The sequence below is a fragment of the Mercenaria mercenaria genome, chromosome 13, assembly GCF_021730395.1.
Source record: "Mercenaria mercenaria strain notata chromosome 13, MADL_Memer_1, whole genome shotgun sequence".
Classification (NCBI taxonomy): domain Eukaryota; kingdom Metazoa; phylum Mollusca; class Bivalvia; order Venerida; family Veneridae; genus Mercenaria; species Mercenaria mercenaria.
The window spans coordinates 46,475,621-46,496,842 of record NC_069373.1 but is presented as its reverse complement, the minus strand read 5'-3'; the positions used below and the strand labels follow the sequence as shown (position 1 = coordinate 46,496,842).

Genomic DNA, 21,222 nt, shown 5'->3' with positions numbered 1-21,222 from the left:
CGTTCTCAAGTAATCATCCGTTCTCAAGTAATCATCCGGAAACCGTTTAAATGTTTCGTGTCACTGTGACCTTGACCTTTGACCTACTAACCTCAAAGTCGAACTTGACCTGTTTTTTATCATGTTACGCCTGTGTACAAAAAATTATGATCCTAGACCCAAGCGTTCTCGAGTTATCATCCGGAAATCGTTCAACTGTTCCGAGTCACTGTGACCTTGACCTTTGACCTTCTGACCTCAAAGTCAAACCTGACCTGTATGTTATGATGTTACATCTATGTACCAATATTTATGATCCTAGGTCCAAGCGGTCTCAAGTTATCATCCGGAGACGGTTTAACTGTTCAGGGTCACTGTGATCTTGACCTTTGACCTACTGACCCCAAAGTCGAACTTGACCTGTATTTTCTAATAGTTCACCTGTGTACCAAAAATTATTTTTAAATCGGTCACGCCTTTCATGAGTTATCATTCGGAAACCATGAAAACAAACCATGACCGACAGACCGACCGACCTACCGACCGACCGACCGACAGACAAGCTCACTCCTATATACCGGTACCCCATCCCCCCAACCCCCTCCAAAAAAAAGAACAAAATAACCCCAAAAAAAACTTCGTTTTGTGGGGGTATGATAACCAAACTCTAATTATAATATCAAACTTATCAAAATCTTGATTGGCAGACGGCTCTTAACTGTAAGGGGAGACCACTGTGAATGACACTGATAGTGCTAATGTGGTTAAATCGAAATTGAGTAGTTTTAAAGACACGCCACAGTTGAGATATTTTAGCATTATTGTAATACACAAATGGTATTAAAATTTTATTTCCAGTATCTGTGCTCATTAGATAAAACCTCTATATCTATATGCAAATAAGGGAACTGTTTTATCTAAATGCAACGCTGTGTCTGGCCCTAATTAGTACATTTAATTGAAACAACAGTAATTCTTATGAGATTTGGTTAGACAGTATGTTCTTTTAGACTTTAGTTTATGAGTTGTAAACTGCAATATAGACGAACTTTAAAAAAAAAAGTCTGACTGACAGGTAGAAATAACAAAAAAAAAAAATCTAATTAGGTCATAAGTCAACTGACATCTGTCAAATTTTGTCATTAGTTTTCACGACCTGTCAAAGTTATCTTTATCTCCCATTTCTGCCTATGTATTGTTTTTGTAAGTATCTTGGTACGACATTGTAGTTTGTAAGTTACTGTATATTCCAGGTCAATATTTGTGCTTGAAATTCTTATATTAAGCTCACCTTAAGAGTCAGTTGGTCACTGTATACAGCTGGTCTTTATGGTACATGTTTGACTTTATTCGATAGAGGTGCAGACTAGCTATATAATAGGAAACCTTATCTTTCTAAAACAATGTTTCTTAGTTTAAAATAAGAGACAGATACAAGAAGTCATTATTTTGTAAATCTAAAATAATCTAGCATAATTTATTTGTTTTTGTTCCGAGCAGATTTATTTCAAGTTTCAGATCTTTGAAAGTGATTAAGATATTTTATTAGAATCCGTAAATCACACTTATATCATATATTATTTTTATCTTTGACATGGTATCTTTTTGATAAAACTACAGTTATCAATTTATTACCCGAATTTAAGAAATCATGTCAATTTCAAATACAGTTTAACATGTGCTAAAGGCCACATGTTAAACAGCGACCACTTGACTCTAGCCCGACGCCCTGGCTGCATGGCTAGTTTTACAGACACTACAAACATATTTATGAGCAAATGGCTAAACCATACGTTAGCAGCCAGGGGCAATAAATAATGTCAATACAGAAACAAGCTGCAGGAGTTACTTCCCCTGTTAATAAAGAAATAAGAAATGTGACCAACATAGGGACATGAGCCAGTCTAACATGACTCTAAACATTTGCGGTGTATTTTCATCTGTGATTAAAGACACGAACACCACCTTTTTTTTCTCCTTAATTTAGACAGCTAGGTTAGAGTGTAAACAATTCAAGGTTAAGACATCAATTTTTTTTACATTAAACACTGTTTTTCATTTCATAAACACTTTATATGTTGACCTTTCTAAATACCAGTAGATAAACAAGAGGGCCATGATGGCCATATATCGCTCACCTGAGTACCATTGCTCTTATGGATAAGATCAAGTTTTGACATAGATCACATAGGCAAACACATTAAATATCATCAGGATAAATATTTTCTTGTAACAGTCCCTTTTGACCTATGGATCACGTACTAGTCATGACCAATCTCCATAACAAGTTTGCGGGTCCTAGGCTCAAATGCTGCATTTTTGTACTAGCATGACTATTTTTTCTAGCATCCTTACCCTGGAAGACTTAAATAACATTTAAAACCAATCTCAATAGATGCTGCTGAGGTATATTCATTTACATCAAAATAAAGGGAGGTAATTTGTCATAAATTCAGTCAAAAGTTATCTACCCTGAGTGTCCGAGTCCATCTGATGGCATAAATGACATTTCAAATCAGTATCTTCATTGATTACTGAGATACACCCATTTTAATTTGAAACAAAGGGAGGTAATATGACACAAAATCAGTCCATAGTTATCTACCCTGATTGTCTCAGTCCAACTAATGACAATAATGAAATTTCGAATGAGTCCTATAAATACTTACTGAGATAAATCCATTTTTATTAAAATCAGGGGAGGTAATCATGCATTCATGTAGAAGATACAGAGTACAAGCCTTTACAACAATATATTAGAAAAGTAAGTAAAAGTAGAAATTTCTTACCATGGAAGACATAAATATCGTTTCAAACCAATCTCATTAGAAGCTGCTAGGTATATTCATTTACATAAAAAGGGGAGGTAATTTGTCATAAATTCAGTCAATATGATTGTATCTTCACTGATTGTCCAAGTCCCTCTGATGGCATAAATGAAATTTCAGATCAGTATCTTCATTAGTTATGGAGATATCCTTTCCACAGCCTTAACGTACTAAAACGTATTAGCGTCTGATGGCCCTTTCACGCTTCCGTAGAAACAACATTTATTACACGAAACTTATTTTGAAAATATTTCTGAAATGTCTAGGTCTGCAGCTCTCAAACACGGTTATATCTTACATCTGAGGCATATACTTACACTCTCAGACAACATCAAAAATGACATTTTGAGCGATTTGATGAAGTTCCAAAATTATCAATGCACGCCTGGTCCGTTACGGACCCCTGTGGGATTTGTGTTTATCAAGAGCTCAAATATTTTTTCATAGATTAAAAGCTGACATGCTGTACTAAAGCCCAGATAATTTCAATTCGTAATAAAGTGCTGAAAATTGGCTCCCCAATAGCAAAAAAAAAAAAAAAAAAAAGAAAAAAAGAAAGAAAGAAAAAAAGAAGTCCACGCGCATACATTTAGACGGGGTGACCCCTGCGCGTGACCCCTGAATCAAAATGCAGCTTTCGTTTTTAAGTTTACAATTCTACTTTCATTTTATTTGCTTCCGGAAATAGCTGAAGGTCGAGTGACGTCATTTACTGTGTTGTCAAAAACATACATATGCCTGGCGAGATTGCATAAATATGTGCTGGCCGTCCTAAGGATATACCCATTTTAATTTGAAATAAAAGGAGGTAATTTGACATAAAATCCATAAAATCAGTCCACAGTTATCTACCCTGATTGTCTGAGTCCAACTAATAACAATAATGAAATTTAGTCCTATAAGTACTTACTGATATAAATCCATTTTGATTAAAATCAGGGGAGGTAATCAGATATAAAATAACTCCAGAACCTATGATTGGATCTGACAGATTCATCATGGAATCCAAGATTTATTGTTGTTGAATATATTTTGCAAGTTTGTATCAAATCAAACCATAAGTGAAGTCTCTATATGGCTGCAAAATCCAAAATAGCAATTTTTTTTTACCTTTAAGGGGCCATAACTCTGGAACCCATGATGGGATCTGGCCAGTTTTCGAAAGAAACCAAGATATTATGCCAATACAAGTTGTGTACAAGTTTGATTCAAGTTGTTTGCAAAATATTGTCTCTATCATGTTCACAAGCAAAAATAGCAAATTTTGGCCCTTTAAGGGGCCATAACTCTAGAACCCATGGCGGGATTTGGCCAGTTTTCAAAAGGAACCTAGATATTTTGCCAACACAAGTTGTGTGCAAGTTTGATTAAAGCTGATTGCAAAATGTTGTCTCTATCGTGTTCACAAGGAAATTGTGGACGGACGGACGACGGACGACAGACGACGGACGAAGGGCGATCACAAAAGCTCATCTTGTTACTACGTGACAGGTGAGCTAAAAATGCGTAAAATATATCTTTCCGGTTTATTAAAAAAAAAACACACACAACAATTTTGTTTATTTCTTTTATGAAATGAATGTTAGTTTGCAAAAAGATTAACAACTGCATTCTTCCTATTTAAAAAGGAAGTACCGAACTTGTATTGTAAATACCGACAGATGACCTGAGTACATAATAAATATGGATACAACTGAAACCTTTTAAGTCCACTTTTTGCTTTTACACTGCTCAGGACAGTGACAATGTATGTTAATAGCCTACAGGAGTATTCAATTAAGCGCATATGATGCTTGGTTTTAAAATCAAATACGAAAAATATATAAATGAGCCGCGCCTTGAGAAAAACCAACATAGTGCATTTGCGACCAGCATAGATCCAGACCAGTCTGCGCATCCACGCAATCTGGTCAGGATCCATGCTGTTCGCTTTCAAAGCCTATTGCAATGAGAGAAACCGTTAGCGAACAGCAAAGATCCTGACCAGACTGCGCGGATGCACAGGCTGGTCTGGATCCATGCTGGTTACAAACGCACTATGTTGATTTTCTCATGGCGCGGCTCTTAATATATCAATTAACTCTATGATAAATGTCATAACCCTGTTTAATTGCCAAACATAACATTAAATAATAAAATTTCATTACTTAATCATAAATGACAAACGAGTTGTAATCAGCAATCGTTAATTGACCACAGTAAAACAACAATCAAATTAACATCAAATAAGAGTACCTGTCGTGTATACTGTAAAAATGTTGTTATCATTTTGTTATAATCATTGCATTGGTATTCTATCATTTTCTTTTTTTCTCTCTTTATTGCTTGCCTAAGTATTTAAGATTTCTCATTTAGTTATAAAGAGGGGTCATTGATAACAGCAGATTTACCTTAGATGTTGTATCCTGGATCGAGTGAATTTTAGACCAGTTCAAGCACTGAGTGTGAGTCAGACTTCATGTTTGAAACCTCAACTTAAGATTAAAACTAAGGCATTAAATCAGAAAAAAAGCGAAACTTCAATGTTTTGAAGACTGTATCATCATCTAGGACGCGTGATTAAAAGCTAAATTAGGTTTCTGAATCACTGTAGTCACTGCAATTATGTTCATTGTAATACAGCTTTGTTTCACCAAAGTTCAAAATTACGGGTACTTGAAAATGATTGGTCAGTTAGAATTCCTGATGTCATGATGAAATATGAATTTTCACTTTATTTAAGAGCACATTTTACACATTAATCAAATTCTTTTTATTATACAGTCAAGAAGTTTTGACATTTAAGAGGCAGAAGATGTAAACTAAAATATTTGGGGATTAATTGTCTTAAAATTATAAATAGTGATAAATAGTCCATTTATTTTATGTATGAATTGTGTTTGATATACTTTGTCTGTTGTATATATGATCAATATAACTGCATACTTAGAATTGTGGAAACTGCGTTAAGTTTCGAGCTGGACTTAAATCAAACCCGTGACCCCGAGTCTAGAAGTCCCGCAGTCTATTGCTGAACCACTGTTCTATTTATCCCGGAAAGGTGCGTGTAATTTCAGGTAAACACACATACTCCTATCCGAATGTTACTGAGTTTATTTGGAGGAACAGGAGCTCGGACTCACGACCCCTAGTTCGTATTCCGGCGTATAACAACTGGGCCACTGCGACCGCTCTCTTTCTCTCTCTCTCTCTCTCTCTCTCTCTCTCTATCTCTCTTAGACATATTTTAACATTTATACAAGCCAATACTATGGCGGTCAATATTGGTATCATAAACGTGGCCTCACCTAGAAATAAGACCTATGTAAACAGGCGACGAAATACTTGTGTAAAAAGTCATGTAAGAAAAAAAATCCAAGCTAAGATAACGGAACTGGTCAAGAAAGATCGATTCACATTTCATTGTTGGACACTCGAATTTATCATTTTCCGTCATTACTCGTAATCTTAGTGTCAACATATTTAAAGTAAGGTACTTTAATGGGCGGCTTTCAGAGTAGATATTTAAGTTACTAACCTTCAACAAGTATGTATGTATGATATATGACGACTGTAAGCTGTAGCAAAACTCTTGAAGCAGACATGTTGAATCTGAAATAAAAAACTAAACGTAACCTTCTATGCATCTGTAAATTACACTAACAATACTTAAAGAAAAAGATATTGTTTTGCATATTATCACTAACGGTAGCGTAAACAAATATTTTTTTTCTCGTTTTGTATATTGTTGACACCTGATAGTAATGATGTTGCTGAGCTGGTGGCGGTGTAGGTGATGATGATGATGATGGTGATGATAAGTATGATTATTGTGGTGCTGGTGATGATGATAATGATGATGATAATGGTGATGACGATGATGATGATGATGGTGGAGATGATTACAATGAGAAGATTATGACAACAAAATGATACTGATAATGTTGATGTTGGTGACTATAACAACGTGGATGATAATGGTAAAGACACTGGTGGTTATTATTATGATAATGATGTTGCTACTGATGATGAAGAAGAAGAAATAATTTTCATTAGTACTTTTGAAATACTGGGTCAAATTATATCTTTCACCCTGTGCATTCAATGACTGACATATATACACACTTATTTTGTCATTTGTGATAGTCTGCTTGTCATCGTAACCGTGTTACCTCTGTCCTGGTCGCATGTGTCGTAACTCGTAATTAATTACTTCTTAATGTCTTACCTAACGTTGTGATCGGCAATCTTCGTTCGATTACGTAACCTCCGTATGGCATTTCGGCATTCTTCGGTTATTTTCTGTTATGACCGAAGTTTGCCGAAAAGGGAAACTTAAGGAAATACGTAGTTACATGAAAACTGTCGATTGTCCACATTGTTCAATACTGGTTTCAGTATTTTTTACTTTTTGACAGTATTATTTATAGACGGTGAGTTAAGATAAAAATAAAGTGACTATGTTGAAAAAAAAACATATAGAGAATACATGTATTTGTTTCTTTCAGTACAGGATTGAAATATTGTTCACCGACAGACCACCAGATTCATTCATGTAACTTTCACGAGTGGTGAATCCACGAAAGGAAATGTGAATTTTGGTTTAAGACGACTGACACCTGTGGCAAAACTCGTAAAACAGCGAATACATCAGTAATGTAATGTTTTTCACTCGCATATCTTTTAAGTGCAGCCCAAACCAAAGCATTTTGACCCTTTAAAACGTGAGCATGGACCAGAAATAATGACATAACATACTTGATTTATATCCGTGCATAATGCACACTGTCATGATTATACCAACATTATTTTATCATGATCATTGAATGTCCGATTGCTATACAATAAAGACCTTAATTAATCACATCGTAAATATAACGTTTTGCAAGTACGTTCATGACGGCTTTATAACTAACGCTTTGTCTAATGTCCATTTTGTCCGTACGGCAGGTCATTTGACGTGCCACGGAAAGGGTTCAAATGTCAGTGGTAAAACATAAACATTATTTCAATTCCAAGAATGACCACAATAATTATGTTTGGTGTTCTTCGAGGTCATGCTGAGTCACAGCCTACTGTGGCAAGCTTTTGATAAAAATAGTTTGCTAAAATATAAATGATTCATTGCGTTAGGTTCCAATCTCGGTTTTGAATATTTTTTATTGCACGTTATACGCTAGACAATAGTCGTTATCCAGATTTGTCAGTTTCCCCGACATTCGAAAAGTTCTTGAACCTAAGCAAAAGTCTCCGAAACAGCAGTAAATTCAAATCTCAAATACCTATGCGCCGTTAGATACTTTTGAAACATATAAGCCGCGCCATAAGAAAACCAACAGAGTGCATTTGCGACCTGCATGAATCAAGACCGACCAGCCTGCGCATCCGCGCAGTCTGGTCAGGATCCATGCTGTTCGCTTTCAAAGCCTATTGCAGTTAGCGAAACCGTTAGCAAACAGCATGGATCCTGACCAGACTGCGCGGATGCACTGTTTTGGTTTTCTCATGGCGCGGCTCATCTGTCTTTTCCTCACAGATTTCTTTGTTACGTTATTAACGGCGTCTTCGAATTTTCGAATTAACATCACAAGATCGAATCATGGATTAAAAGGCTAATTTTCATCGACCAGTGATCAAAAGAAAAACAACAACAACCACAACAACACAAAACCACATCAAGATTCTACCATGCGTCATCTTTACTTCATATTGGATAGTTGTAAAACCTGGTTACACAACTTACGTTAAAGACTGCCATAGCATTAAACGAAATATCCAGTTATTCAAAATGAAAAGAATGTTGGTATCTCGTGCCAACGTTTTTTTATTGACTTTGCTAGCTAGATGTCAAAAGAGGCCAGGATACCTAATAGAAGAGAAGAGTGGCATGTTGATTACTATACTTGTTTAAATACCAGATTAATGTTATTTAGATAAGGCAGATGACCTTTAACAGAAACATGCTGTAACAATCCCTAATAATGCATCTTAATTGTGGGCATACGCTGACTAGCCCGTTATTTCAAATATTTAAACATCCCTTTTAAAGTGATTTGTTTGTTTAAATGAAGATGTTCATAACTGCTGTGTCATTTTCCTGTCCGCAATATGTAAACTCTACGTAAAGCGAGTATTATTTTTATTTCACTGAAGTTGGCGGCACTAACGGCATAGCGGCCTGACGTTGGCGGCCTGGCGGCCCAGCGGCCTAGCATAATTGTGTATTTCTTGTAGAAGAATGCTGTGTATGATAAAATAAATACAAAAATAACTATGAATACAAACGTTAAATCTCAATTAAGAATAAAAAAGAATATTGCTTAAAAATTTGCAACGTAGCCTTTGAGAGTTCACTGACTACAGTACAATTAAATTAACAAACTGTCATGTTGCTTAATTGAGATTTAACGTTTGTATTCATAGCTTTTTTTATATTTATCTTATCATACAAAGCATTCTTCTACAAGAAATACACGATTATGCCAGGCCGCTAGGCCGCTGACTTCAGGCCGCTGGGCCGCCAGACCGCTAGGCCGCCATCTTCAGGCCGCTAGGCCTTTAGGCCGCCAACTTCAGTTATTATTTTTTGAGTTTGTGTTTCGAATAAGAATTCTATCCATCCCCTAAATAATTCCTCAACGCTTTTATCTTTAATATCATATTTATCAGATCTTTTATCATCAACCATATTCTGTCAATTCATTCAATAATTCTTAGTCAATTTTGTTGTTATTACCAAACACGTTAAACATCACGTGAAATCCAGGCCCGGAGATAACACATGGAGCTATTAAAACTTTATGAAATTATGTCAATTTTCTTTTAAAAACTAATTAGTGCTATGATGTTTTTTTCTGAAACCCCTCGCCAAAAAAAGAGATAAATTAAACTAGATGCCCAAGAGCAACATGTCAGACCCACCCTTTGACCCATAACTGTGACCTTGACTTCTGAGATAGGAACCTGGGAATTACACATGACACTTCGTCTCACTGAGGTTAACCGTTGGGCATTCATGCCAAATATAAACAAGATTGCTCCATGCATGTCAAAGTTATGGTCCGGACAAACAAATCCGGACGGACGCACGGACGGACGGACGGACGCACATACACCGAACAGCCATTTGGATAACTATGTCCGGGCTCGACAAAAAAGTATGCTAGTCGGTAGCCTGACTGAACCCTGTCGTGTAAAGATCACGTGCTTCGCATATGTAGTGTATTATATATGCTAATGGTCTGTTAAACTACTTTTGTTCACCATAGGTTTGAGTTAGAAAAGGCTTTTTCTCAAGCATGCTATTATTTTTAAAAATAACAACACCAAAAAACAAAACACAAAAAAAAGCCACATGAAAGCATTCAAAGAGACAAATAGTGAAGAAAAAAAGGTGAATGTAAAAGGCTCATCATGCATTGTATGCGGCAAGCTTAATTGCATTTTTTTTCATTGTAATCTATTCCCATTCATATAAATTATTTATATTTCTTTCTATTGTAATTTTCATTTCTTTCTATTGTAATAACAAAAAAATGCAAATTCTAAATTTGAGGTCCGAAACTTCTGTCTGAATCTATTAATACGGTTCTGAGAGAAAACTGTTTTTTTAATGAGAAATGAAGTTCAACTTTGGTGCTTAAAGCCATGCATTATTTGTTGCAGCTAAATTATTACCAGAAGCACGTGTAACATAATGACGGATGATGCTTGATAATGCACGTTCATTTCCGGAGTATCAGGGAATCATAATTAATATGATGTTGCTGATATATTTGACGCGAAATGCGAGGAAAAAAGACTTGCAATTGAGCCTACAATCACGTAACCAATTTAAATCTTTACTCTGCTAAAATTCTATAATGAACTTGTCCATCTTTTAATTTGGACAGTACCATTAACTGTTAAAAGGGGTGCATACCAAAGCGATCCTTACTGAATGGCGAACAGTGCAGGTCATGATAAGACTGTACCGATGTGCAGGCTGATCATGGTCTGCACTGGTCACAAAGGCAGAATCAATCGTGTCCAGTATGATAAGGGTTAAAATCTTCATCTGTTATTTCTACTATAAATGATTACTGAGTATCATTCATTTGAGTAAGTGAAATATTATCCCATTAAAACAACAGTTTTGTCTTGGATTGTGTTTTTTGTTTTGTATGTCTTTTGTTTTGTTTTGAGTTTTTTTTTTTCGGGATTTAAACTTTATTCATTTATTCTAGTTCGACTTCAGCGAAAAGGTTGTTTACAACGAGTCCCCTTTCTACTATACTAAAATCTTTTACAGTGCCGTTCCGTACCGTATAAATACCGTTCTATATCGTGCAAATAAAGGGGTAAGAAATGGAAAATGCATAATTTCGGTATTTCTTAATGTTCTTAGCAGTAAGCGTGTGAATGAATATAAGAGTGATTAATCCGTCTAATATTATAAGAATCTTTCACCGGTTGAAGGTGCGGATGGAAATACGTGGCTCGAGGGTAACTGTTTAGGCGGTAACGAGGCTCTGTCGAGTTACCGTAAAACAGTTACCCGAGAGCCAGATATTTCCATCCGCACCTTCAACTAGAGATAGAATCTTTTTCTTGAATGCCATATTCTTTAATCAATAGAAGAGTTGAAGTACAAGGAATGTTTTCTTTTGAGGACTATTTTATCACAGTAGCGTATGAATTTACGCAGTCATTTATAAACTGCAAAATGTGAGTCATCTTACACCGAAGGGTGTAAGTTGAGTTTTTCTAGCATCGGCAAAAACACAACACAAAATTCTGTCTGGCATGCATGAATATTGTTTATGATATTATTCCTTATATAGTTTGTACTATTGACCATGCTATAGTTCAACACTAAATTTTGCTGGACTAAAGCCAAATCTTAAGGAAAAAAAAAAGGAAAAGTTATTTCTAATGTGTAATAAAACACATTTTAAATGATTTGCCGTCGATAGTCAAAACTATTGCCCGAGGATCAATCCGTGCAGTAGATGTGTGATACGGACAGCAAACATTACGCAAAAATATCATAAAAAAGGCCGGTTAATTTACACAGGCAAAAACATTCAATAAACATTTACAAAATGTAGTTGGGTTCTGTGTGATAAGTTGTATTACCAAACTATAATATTATGCAAAATTTGTTGTAACAGTAGATCAGCCTATTACAGTCACTCAGCATGCATGCTTTCTGTAAGTAACTAACACATATTTCTGTTTTGTTATGTTACATTTTATGTAAGATTATCTCGGGAAATAATGCATTTCCCGATATATTCTCCCCGACCTTATCAACGTTTCTCAATTTTGTTTACGTTAGCCGTTCTCGTACCTGCTTTAATTAATCACCTGCGTATACCAATTAAGAAGTATCTATAGGCGATAACACGAATATACTTTGCACAATTCTGTTGACTATTAAAGACGTTTCGTTTGAAGGAAATCAAGATTTACAGTGAAATATCTATGGACCAGCAATGATGGGAAAACTGAAATCTGTCCGTTGTACAAGGGTTACTGTAATAAAGAGATTACTCTGCTAAGCCTGGACAATGTGTCACTGTGAAACCCCTCTAAAGCAAACATTGAAGAGTTTCTGGTTTAGAGGGGTTTGTCAGTTGAATGCTAACTACATACTGTAATAACAAGTTCCTGTTTCGTAAATGAGAATGAGGTTAGGTTACAACAGCTTCTCTATACAATAAATCTTTCATACTAAGAGTGCATTCTTTAAACGTCAAGGAAAATGTATCTTTTGAAAAAGTGTATATTTTATTTCCGCGTAAATTCAGCATCGGTTCTGGTTCGTTTAAATCTTGTGACCCCAGAACATATTGCATGATGGTGTTTAGAGATTTGAATATACCAGTAATTGTGACATGAGACAAATGACGAAAACTAGGTTCTAAAAGCACATAAAAACCAAAAAAAATCACTATGGACAAGAAACAACAATGAGCTTTTTTTTTTTTTTTTTTTTTTTAAAGATTACTCAATTACATTAAATTCTGGCTCAACATCGAAGCTTATACACAAAGATAATGTCTCTTTATGAAAAAGCCTTACCATTTCAAGATGCATCACAATTTTGAATGTGAAAAACCACCTATATTTTTAGACAGGTTTAGACGATGGCCTTTAAGATATTTGATGTCGTCTTTACATTAGATAACATAATTAGCTTTTGACTTATCTTCTGTATTTATTAACCTGACCTGAATGGAATTTATTTTTTAAGTACCTGACATAGTTGGGTGAACTTGGGACTTTAGGAGTTTTCATGGGTTTTAAACCTATAACAACAGGTCTTTATGTCTATTTTGCCATGTTCATACCGACTTCTGACTTTTAAGGGAAGAATACCAGTAGATGTCGTGCAAGTAAAGTGAGAAAAACAATCAAAAATTATGAATTTGATCCCTAAACTCAAGTCATATATAATTATAACAAGTGCACAGTTTTCAGGACGTATTTTAACACAATCATTGAAAAGATTCGCCAAGTTGGCACTGGCAGCGAAGACCATATTCAAGATCTATTTAGCTTTGAACTTTTAGCCAGTTCGAAGATCGAAATTAAATACTTAACAGGCTGAATTTCATCATAGCTTTGAATTTTGAGCTAATTCGAAATTGGAAATTCATAAATATCGAACTTCGATGTCAGAGTCGACTTTCGGAGCTGAACAGAAGAAATTTTACTGTCAGGACATAAGAGGCTATATAATCATATTTCGCACTTTTACGTTTTAGAAATACAATTTCATTACTTTGTAACTAGTATACATCCATGTTCAGATCAAAGATTCATTAATCATCAAAAGAAAACGTTTAAAATCCCAATAAATTGTGGTCCTTCAGATCCTTGACCAGTTTATCGTAAAACAAATAAAATATTATTAGATGTTATGAGAGGTAAATACGCCGACACGGGACATGTGTATTTAATTAATGGTAAACTTTTACTTGTATCTGAAATTAATGTACAAACTGTGTTCAGAATTGAATTATTTACTAATGTAAAAAGCCTACATGGAAATGAGCATAGGTGACAAAAAATAAAACAAAAAATAAAAACAAAGAAGAAAGTAACACATCTTCCAGATAGTTTGAAAAAAAAAAAACACAACAAAACAAAACAGAAATGTCTAAAAGAAAATAAAAATATTTGACTTACCAATACTGCTGTATATATTTCCAAATTCAATCACAAATATTTCTCCTTTTAGAATCTGTCGTCAACTAAAATTTCAAACTGTAATCTCTAATCGGCCCTAGTGATAAAGACATGCGGTTTTTCTATTTTCTATTTATCCAGATGCTATATTCAGTCCAAGCATAATTTGTTACTTATTTTGACAGCCGAATCTACGTTACTATTGTCAATTTCACTTAGTTCCGAAATTGCCATTCTTTTGTTATATTATATCTATTGAGTGCGTATATAAAGTTCCCGTACGTAAATAATTTTCATAATAAAGTAATGATAATTAAATAGCACAGTTCACGGTTACCAATACGCACTATGACGGAAAAATCCTCCCAAAAAGTAGTTCCATACTGAGTGTTTTCATTATCTTAATGAAAAAGTAGTTATTTCAAAGAACTCTATATTACGACTAATCACTGAGGCGTAATCTCTGTTATTTCTCTGCCAGAACAGGTCCTATCTATGACCAATTTCCTCCTGTCTTCCTGAAAGAAAACAATTGCAATATAAATCTTGATTTCTCGGTTACAAACATGATTTTGGTCATAGAAATATGAATCAGGGAAACTATGATTAAGAAATTCAGTTTTTAATGTATTTTTTTAAAACAAAAGTTTCGTTTTTAAAGCAACTCGCTCATATAACATGAGTTAAATGTACGCAATTTAATCTCCTTAAAATTGGAAAGCAATAATGCGTCTGATACGCTTTTGAAATAACGAAAAAATCAAATTTCTGCACGCGCTTAATTTGATCTCGTGTGAAAATTAAGCTTTAACTTTGCGATCCTGTCGTTAGATTCTGTATTTTGAGCAAAGTTCCAGTAGAACTCACGTTTACCTTAGCAAAAAAACGGCATAACAAATGTTAAATGACTTCCATGTCTGAAGTTTCAATTAAGAACGCCGATAAATATGAACTCTTGTTTTTCCTATTATACTGAATAAACAAAGCGATAATTAATCATTGAACTTATATAAACTTAAAATGTCTGGTAAGTTTTTTCCATATATTATTAAATCATTATTGTAAGATTATATCGGATGACTTACTGATCAATAGTCAGAACTATTTGTCTGAGATACGAAAGACCGAGGGTTAATAGTTTTGATTATTGACCGAAAAGCCATTCAATAAGTGTTTTATTACATGTCATTAGATATAAGTTTTAAAGTTACATTCCTGAAGTATTGACTTTAGTCCAGGCAACTCGTGTTGAATTTAAGACCGGTTAATTGCAACTACTATATAAAGTCATATAATAAGTTATTAGAGCGCTGTTCCACATGCGCAAGATGCACCACGCGCAAAATTGCGCCAACACACATGTCAACTAAAACACATCCCATGCAAAATTTGCGTAGGGTAGGGTGTATTTTTGCGCCTAGTTGGTACTGATATCCATGTAAATGGTTAATTGATGAAAGAATAAATTGAAATCTTGTCCACCAACTAATGAATAACTTAACCCAAAGAATCGGAATATATTATTTGCATCCAGTACAATATACTTCATGTGAACCAGTTCTTGCTATATTTTTGCACCTGCACATGTATTGCGCGGGCGGAAATTTTACTCCTGGTGTAAATATTTTTTGGTAGCCCCACTTTATTTATTTATTTATTAACTTTTGAGTTCATCTTTTTAGATATATATATTTCCTTGGTGTACTGCCACGGCTATAATATACTCATGGTGTCTATGGGATGGGTTCCTTTAAATATGGGACAACCAAAAGAAAGTTTGCAGACTGTAATAATTGATTTAATGTTTCCTTCTTATATCAAGATCACGATAATAAAGATGATAAACAGAGATACTTGTGTATCGGTATCGGTATCAGTATCCTGGAAATAAAAATAATTCAATTATATTATCTATTTAACAAATTATTCAAATGTCAAAATTACAACGCGATATGACAGATGACAGCTGTCAAAAATGTAAACAAACATTGACCACCTGATAAAATCAGTCATGCTTAGCATTATTGCATTACAGGTAAAATATAATGTGTTTACAAATAGCGATCATACAATAATGTACCGATGATAAAAGAATATATAAGTCAAAATATTTACCTGGAAATATATAAGTTCCAGTTGATATACAAAAATGCACAAAATATATGAGCGGCTTAAAATGCAACAGACATCTTGAAATTTGACTTAAAAAGTGACCAGTGCAGTGATTGGTTGTTAGTGATCACGTGCATACGTTTTATATAGGTTCATTTATAGGATTCATATTGGAAGGTTATTGATTTATTTCCCTTGGACTGAAAAAGAAAGTTTTGGAACTATGGAACGTCATACGTGTCATAAGTCTGACAACACACAAGTAAAAACAACGGAGTATTATTGGCAGATAATTTAATTTCACTCTATGACATTCTCCCCCTGCTCCGAAAATGTCGTCCCCGACATTTATGGGAACATCTTAAGTAAAGAATTAACAAGTATTTGCAGATCAAATACAAGTTACAAGTTGCTTCCGATATATCGCTCGTGTGCTTATTATAAAAACAACGAAGTATTTAAGCGAAATATACATAGGTGAATACTGTGGTGAATATTGTGAATCATTACATGTGTGCTTGTAAATGTAATGGCATAATTATTGTAGTATGTTTGTGAACTTTACGATTTAAAATCGCACGCAATATGCTACACAAATCCATTTTCATTTCACAATTATCCACAAGTATAGTATTTGCATTCAGTCAGTGTCCATTCATACTTCATATATTATGTACATAATTCAGGTAAAGTTTTGTAAAAGTTAGTCTCTTTTTCACTTTCAATTTACACAATTGTAACAACAGGATTTCTTAAGGTAAGTATTATGCATCAGAAGAGGAAGCTCTGGTAAGTATCTTTCATTACCATACTAGAACATAATTCTGTTATTCCATTTTCTAGGCGATCTGTAGGTAAGTATACTCGTTTGAAGTACATTCAGCTAGAGAAGCAAAGCTGCGTCCATAACTTTCAGGTAAAACTATTTTGCTTTCAGGTGCAACTACATCAGGTAAGTATGATTACTTCTCTTTCAGGTTCCAAAAGGTAAAAACAAGGTAAAACTCCTAAAGGTAAGTATCAGATTTTATTGTACAACAGTAGTATTTACCCTAGTTCCTCTGATGAATCTCCTGTGTCATCTAGGTTTGTATCATTTGAGTCCTGTAACGATGCCTCTGACGTTGGAGAAACACTTTCATATGCTCTGTGTTTCATTCCAAGAGGTAATAGATGGTTTCTGTGAAGTACCCGTGTCTTTTTGGCATTCCGGCAGTCCTTTAATATCTCGTATACTGGTAGATCATCATTTGGTTGTGCCACAACTATATACGGCGTATCCTCCCATCTGTCTGCCAGCTTGTGTTTTCCACGAATATTAACGTTTCTTGCAAGGACAAGGTCTCCCGGTTTTAAACTGTTTGCTTTAGCTTTGATGTCATATCGCTCTTTATTCTTTGCTGCCGCTAGTTTTGACGTCTCTTCAGCTTTCTTGTATGCTGATGCTAATTTTGCCCGGAGTTTGTTGATATACTCATGTTGGTTTTGACTACTAAAGTCTTGAGATGGAAGACCCAAGAGAGCGTCGATAGCCAGTTTTGGATGTCGCCCGAACATAAGAAAATATGGTGAAAATCCTGTGCTTGGATGTATTGTTATATTGTACGCATGGACTAATGGAGCTATGTGAGATTTCCAATCACTTTTCATGCTGTTTTCCAGCGTTCCAAGCATCTTCAAAAGAGTTGAGTTGAAGCGCTCTACAGGATTTCCCATAGGATGGTACGGTGTTGTATGTGATTTGGCGACACCTGCTAGCTGACAAAGCTCTTTGATCAAGGAAGATTCAAAGTTAGCTCCCTGATCACTATGGATCCTTGAAGGAAACCCATAATGAACAATGAACTGATCAAAGAGAACGCGAGCTGTTGTTTTTGCCGTCTGATTCTTAGTAGGATACGCCTGTGAATACCTCGTAAAGTGATCTGTGAGTACGAGTATATGCTCATGGCCGCCTTTGGACTTCTCCAAACTTAAGAAATCGATGCAAAGTATTTCCATTGGCGAAGAGGAGGTGAAGTTGACCAGAGGTGCTACGGAAGGAAAGGTTTTCCGCTTGGTGCAGCGATCACACTGTCGGACTCTTTCCTCTATCCATGAATCCATGCCAGGCCAGTAGAACCTTTGCTTAAAGAGGGATGTTGTTCTGTCTCTACCTTGGTGCCCGAGATCATCATGGAGTGCCAAAAATATTTCTTCTCGTAGATGAGTTGGAAGGACTAACTGAAGATATTCTTGGTCGTTTAGCTGACCTCGGCGGTATACTACTCCGTCTTTCAGTACAAGATGATTCCATTCCCGCAGGTACTTTCTCACTGTAAGATCATTAGTGCAAGTCTGCTGAGCAGTGGGCTTTACACCATCTTTCATGTAAGTAGCAATTTGTTAAGTGGTGTTATCGTCCTGTTGAGCTTTCCGCCAGTCTTTGGATTTTAGAGACAAGGAGTCAACAATATCGTCTGGTACTACATCTTTTGCTGGTTCAACTGTTTGAATATCGTCTGGCGTTACCATACTAAATACAACAGGAGCCTGTATGGTGTCAGTTGTGGCTGTAAGTGCAAGCGCTTGGATGATGTCGTTGGTAATACTGTTGTCAAAAGTACTTGAATCCTGTTCGAACATTCGGGAAAGACCGTCGGCATCTGCATTTTCTTTTCCACTCCTATATCTGATGTTAAAGTTATAATTTGATAAGGCTGCCATCCATCGATGTCTTGTAGCGTCGAGTTTTGTAGAAGTTTTCACGAATGTAAGTGGGTTATTGTCTGTCAATACTTCGAACGTATTACCATAGAGATAGTCGTTGAATTTTTCTGTTATTGCCCACTTAAGCGCCAGGAATTCGAGTTTATGCGCTGGATAGTGCTTTTCTGCTGGCTTTAGACTACGACTTGCATACGCAATAACTCTGTCTAGTCCTCCTTGGTTCTGATAAAGGACTGCTCCCAGACCGGAACAAGAAGCATCTGTATGGAGCCTAAATGGTAACTGGTAATTAGCGTACGCGAGGATTGGTGGATGAATGAGTCTTTCAATGATGGTGTCCATTGCTTTCTTTTGTTCTTTATCCCATACAAACGGTGTTTTTCTTTTTGACGTTTTCTGGCCTTTCTTTGTTGAATGTCCAATTAACAAGTCATTTAATGGTCTTACTATAGATGCATAGCCCTTGATAAAACGTCTGTAGTAACCAGTGAATCCAAGGAATTGACGAACGTCTTTAGTAGACTTTGGGATCGGCCAGGACTTAACAGCGTCAATCTTATCAGGATCTGCCTGTATGCCTTCCTCAGATACGACATGTCCTAGGTATGTTATTTTTGACTTGAAGAACTCGCATTTCGACGGCTTTAGTTTCAGATGGTGTTCACTTAGTTTGGCGAATACGGCTTCGAGACGTTGAAGATGTTCTTGAAATGTCGACGAAAAGATAACTATATCATCGAGATATATTAGACAATCTCGTAGATTTAAGTCTCCCATGCATCTTTCCATCAACCTTTGGAACGTCGCAGGTGCATTTGTTAATCCAAACGGCATTCTGTTGCACTCGTAAAAACCAAGTGGTCCTACTTGAAATGCTGTAAATTTGCGATGTTCTTCTTTTACTGGTACCTGCCAATAACCTGCTTTTAAATCTAATTTCGAAAAATACTTTGATCCGGATAAAAGATGTAGAGTGTTTTCGATTCTTGGAATAGCATAGGCATCTTTGACCGTCCGATTGTTGATGGTTCTAAAATCTATACAAAATCTAATCTGACCGTCCTTTTTCCTGACAATAACGACGTTTGATGAGAAAGGGCTGTTGGATTGTCTTATCGCACCACATTCTAGCATTTCATGTATGTGTTCTTTGATTTCCTGCATTAATCCTGGAGCTATATTTCTATATGGTTGTTTGAATGGTGTGTAATCAGTCAGATGTATTTCATGTTCTAAAAGATCTGTTTCTCCTAAATCAGTTGATCCTGTAGAGAATATATGTTCCCACTTGTTGAACATGTTCTTGACTTCTGTCTTCTGCTCTTCTGTTAGCATGCTGTTGTCTAGCGAAATACTAAATCTCTTTGTTATATCTTCTTCCTCTCGGTTAGTGTCATCGATGTTTTGCCGGTTTACCGTAGCAGTTTTGTCTTGATTTTCTGCATCGAACATTGGTGCTGATCTTAAAACTTTAACTTCCTGTAACTGGCAAAGATTTGACTTTGGTGGTAGCGATATAGCTTTAGCAGAAAGATTAAATATTCTGACAGGAACTCTTGCACTATTTCCAGGTTTGTTGAGAGTTACAACTCTTGGACAGACGTTCACTCTGCTAGAACAATGTTGATCATCACAGGGTTCTGTCACAGCACTTTCAATAGGTGAAGATTTTCTGACGAAACCGGTTACAGTTCTAGTCTCAAACGGTTTTAAATTGATCCTTTGTGTAGACTTGACAATTCCTACCGAATCATTTACCAAACTATTAAATGCTATATCCCATTCTTCTGGTATCACCTCATTAGATGTTTCAAGACGGCAGAGTCGAATAAAATTCGTACCAATAATCACCGGAATGTTAGAATTATTACTGGTATTTGGCACCACTAGAATTGGAAGATCAAAAGAATTGTCCTTTAGAAATGGCACAGACACTCTAGCTTCGATATATCCAAGATATGGAACACTCTGACCATTTGCAGCACTGATTTTCAAATTGAATTCTGTTAAGGGATGTAATGCTGGTTTAGGATCTAATGAATTGAAGAAATCTAGATTTACAGTTGTAACCATGGATCCAGTATCAATAAGACATTTGGATATTTTTCCTTCCAAAATAACGTCGCTGGTATTATTGCTACCGACGATTCTATTGAACAAATTCTGTGTTTTGGGACTTTTATTATTGCTGTCTCTAATCTGCCCCTCGACAGAGACTCCTACCGGTTTAAAGGCTTATTTGGTGTGTTTGTTCTACCGGCTGCCTCCGTCTTGGAATTTGATTGTACTTGTTTGTGTTCTTGTTTTGCTGTATCTCCTTTGGCCGTATCTTGTTTTCTCTGTTCTGCATTTGAACCTTCTCTATCATTTCTGTCAAACTCTTTATTATCTCTTCTGCTGTCTGACTCTCTGTACTTCTCATTTTGATCTCTACAGCTGT

General features: G+C 35.6%; 1 protein-coding gene across 3 annotated transcripts in view; it reads right to left on the bottom strand.

The window, feature by feature from the left end:
• LOC123528907 (adhesion G-protein coupled receptor G6-like) overlaps positions 1-14,473 on the bottom strand; it is a 45,022-nt gene extending 30,549 nt beyond the window's left edge. For all 3 annotated transcript variants that reach the window (XM_045308978.2, XM_045308979.2, XM_053521718.1), the window contains exons 1-2: positions 13,962-14,473; positions 6,325-6,398 (exon numbers count right to left, since the gene is read on the bottom strand). In XM_045308978.2, coding sequence (XP_045164913.2) covers positions 6,325-6,391 — 67 coding nt within the window. In that variant the 5' untranslated portion in view covers positions 6,392-6,398; positions 13,962-14,473. The remainder of the gene's footprint in view (positions 1-6,324; positions 6,399-13,961) is intronic.
• Positions 14,474-21,222: the final 6,749 nt, after the last annotated feature.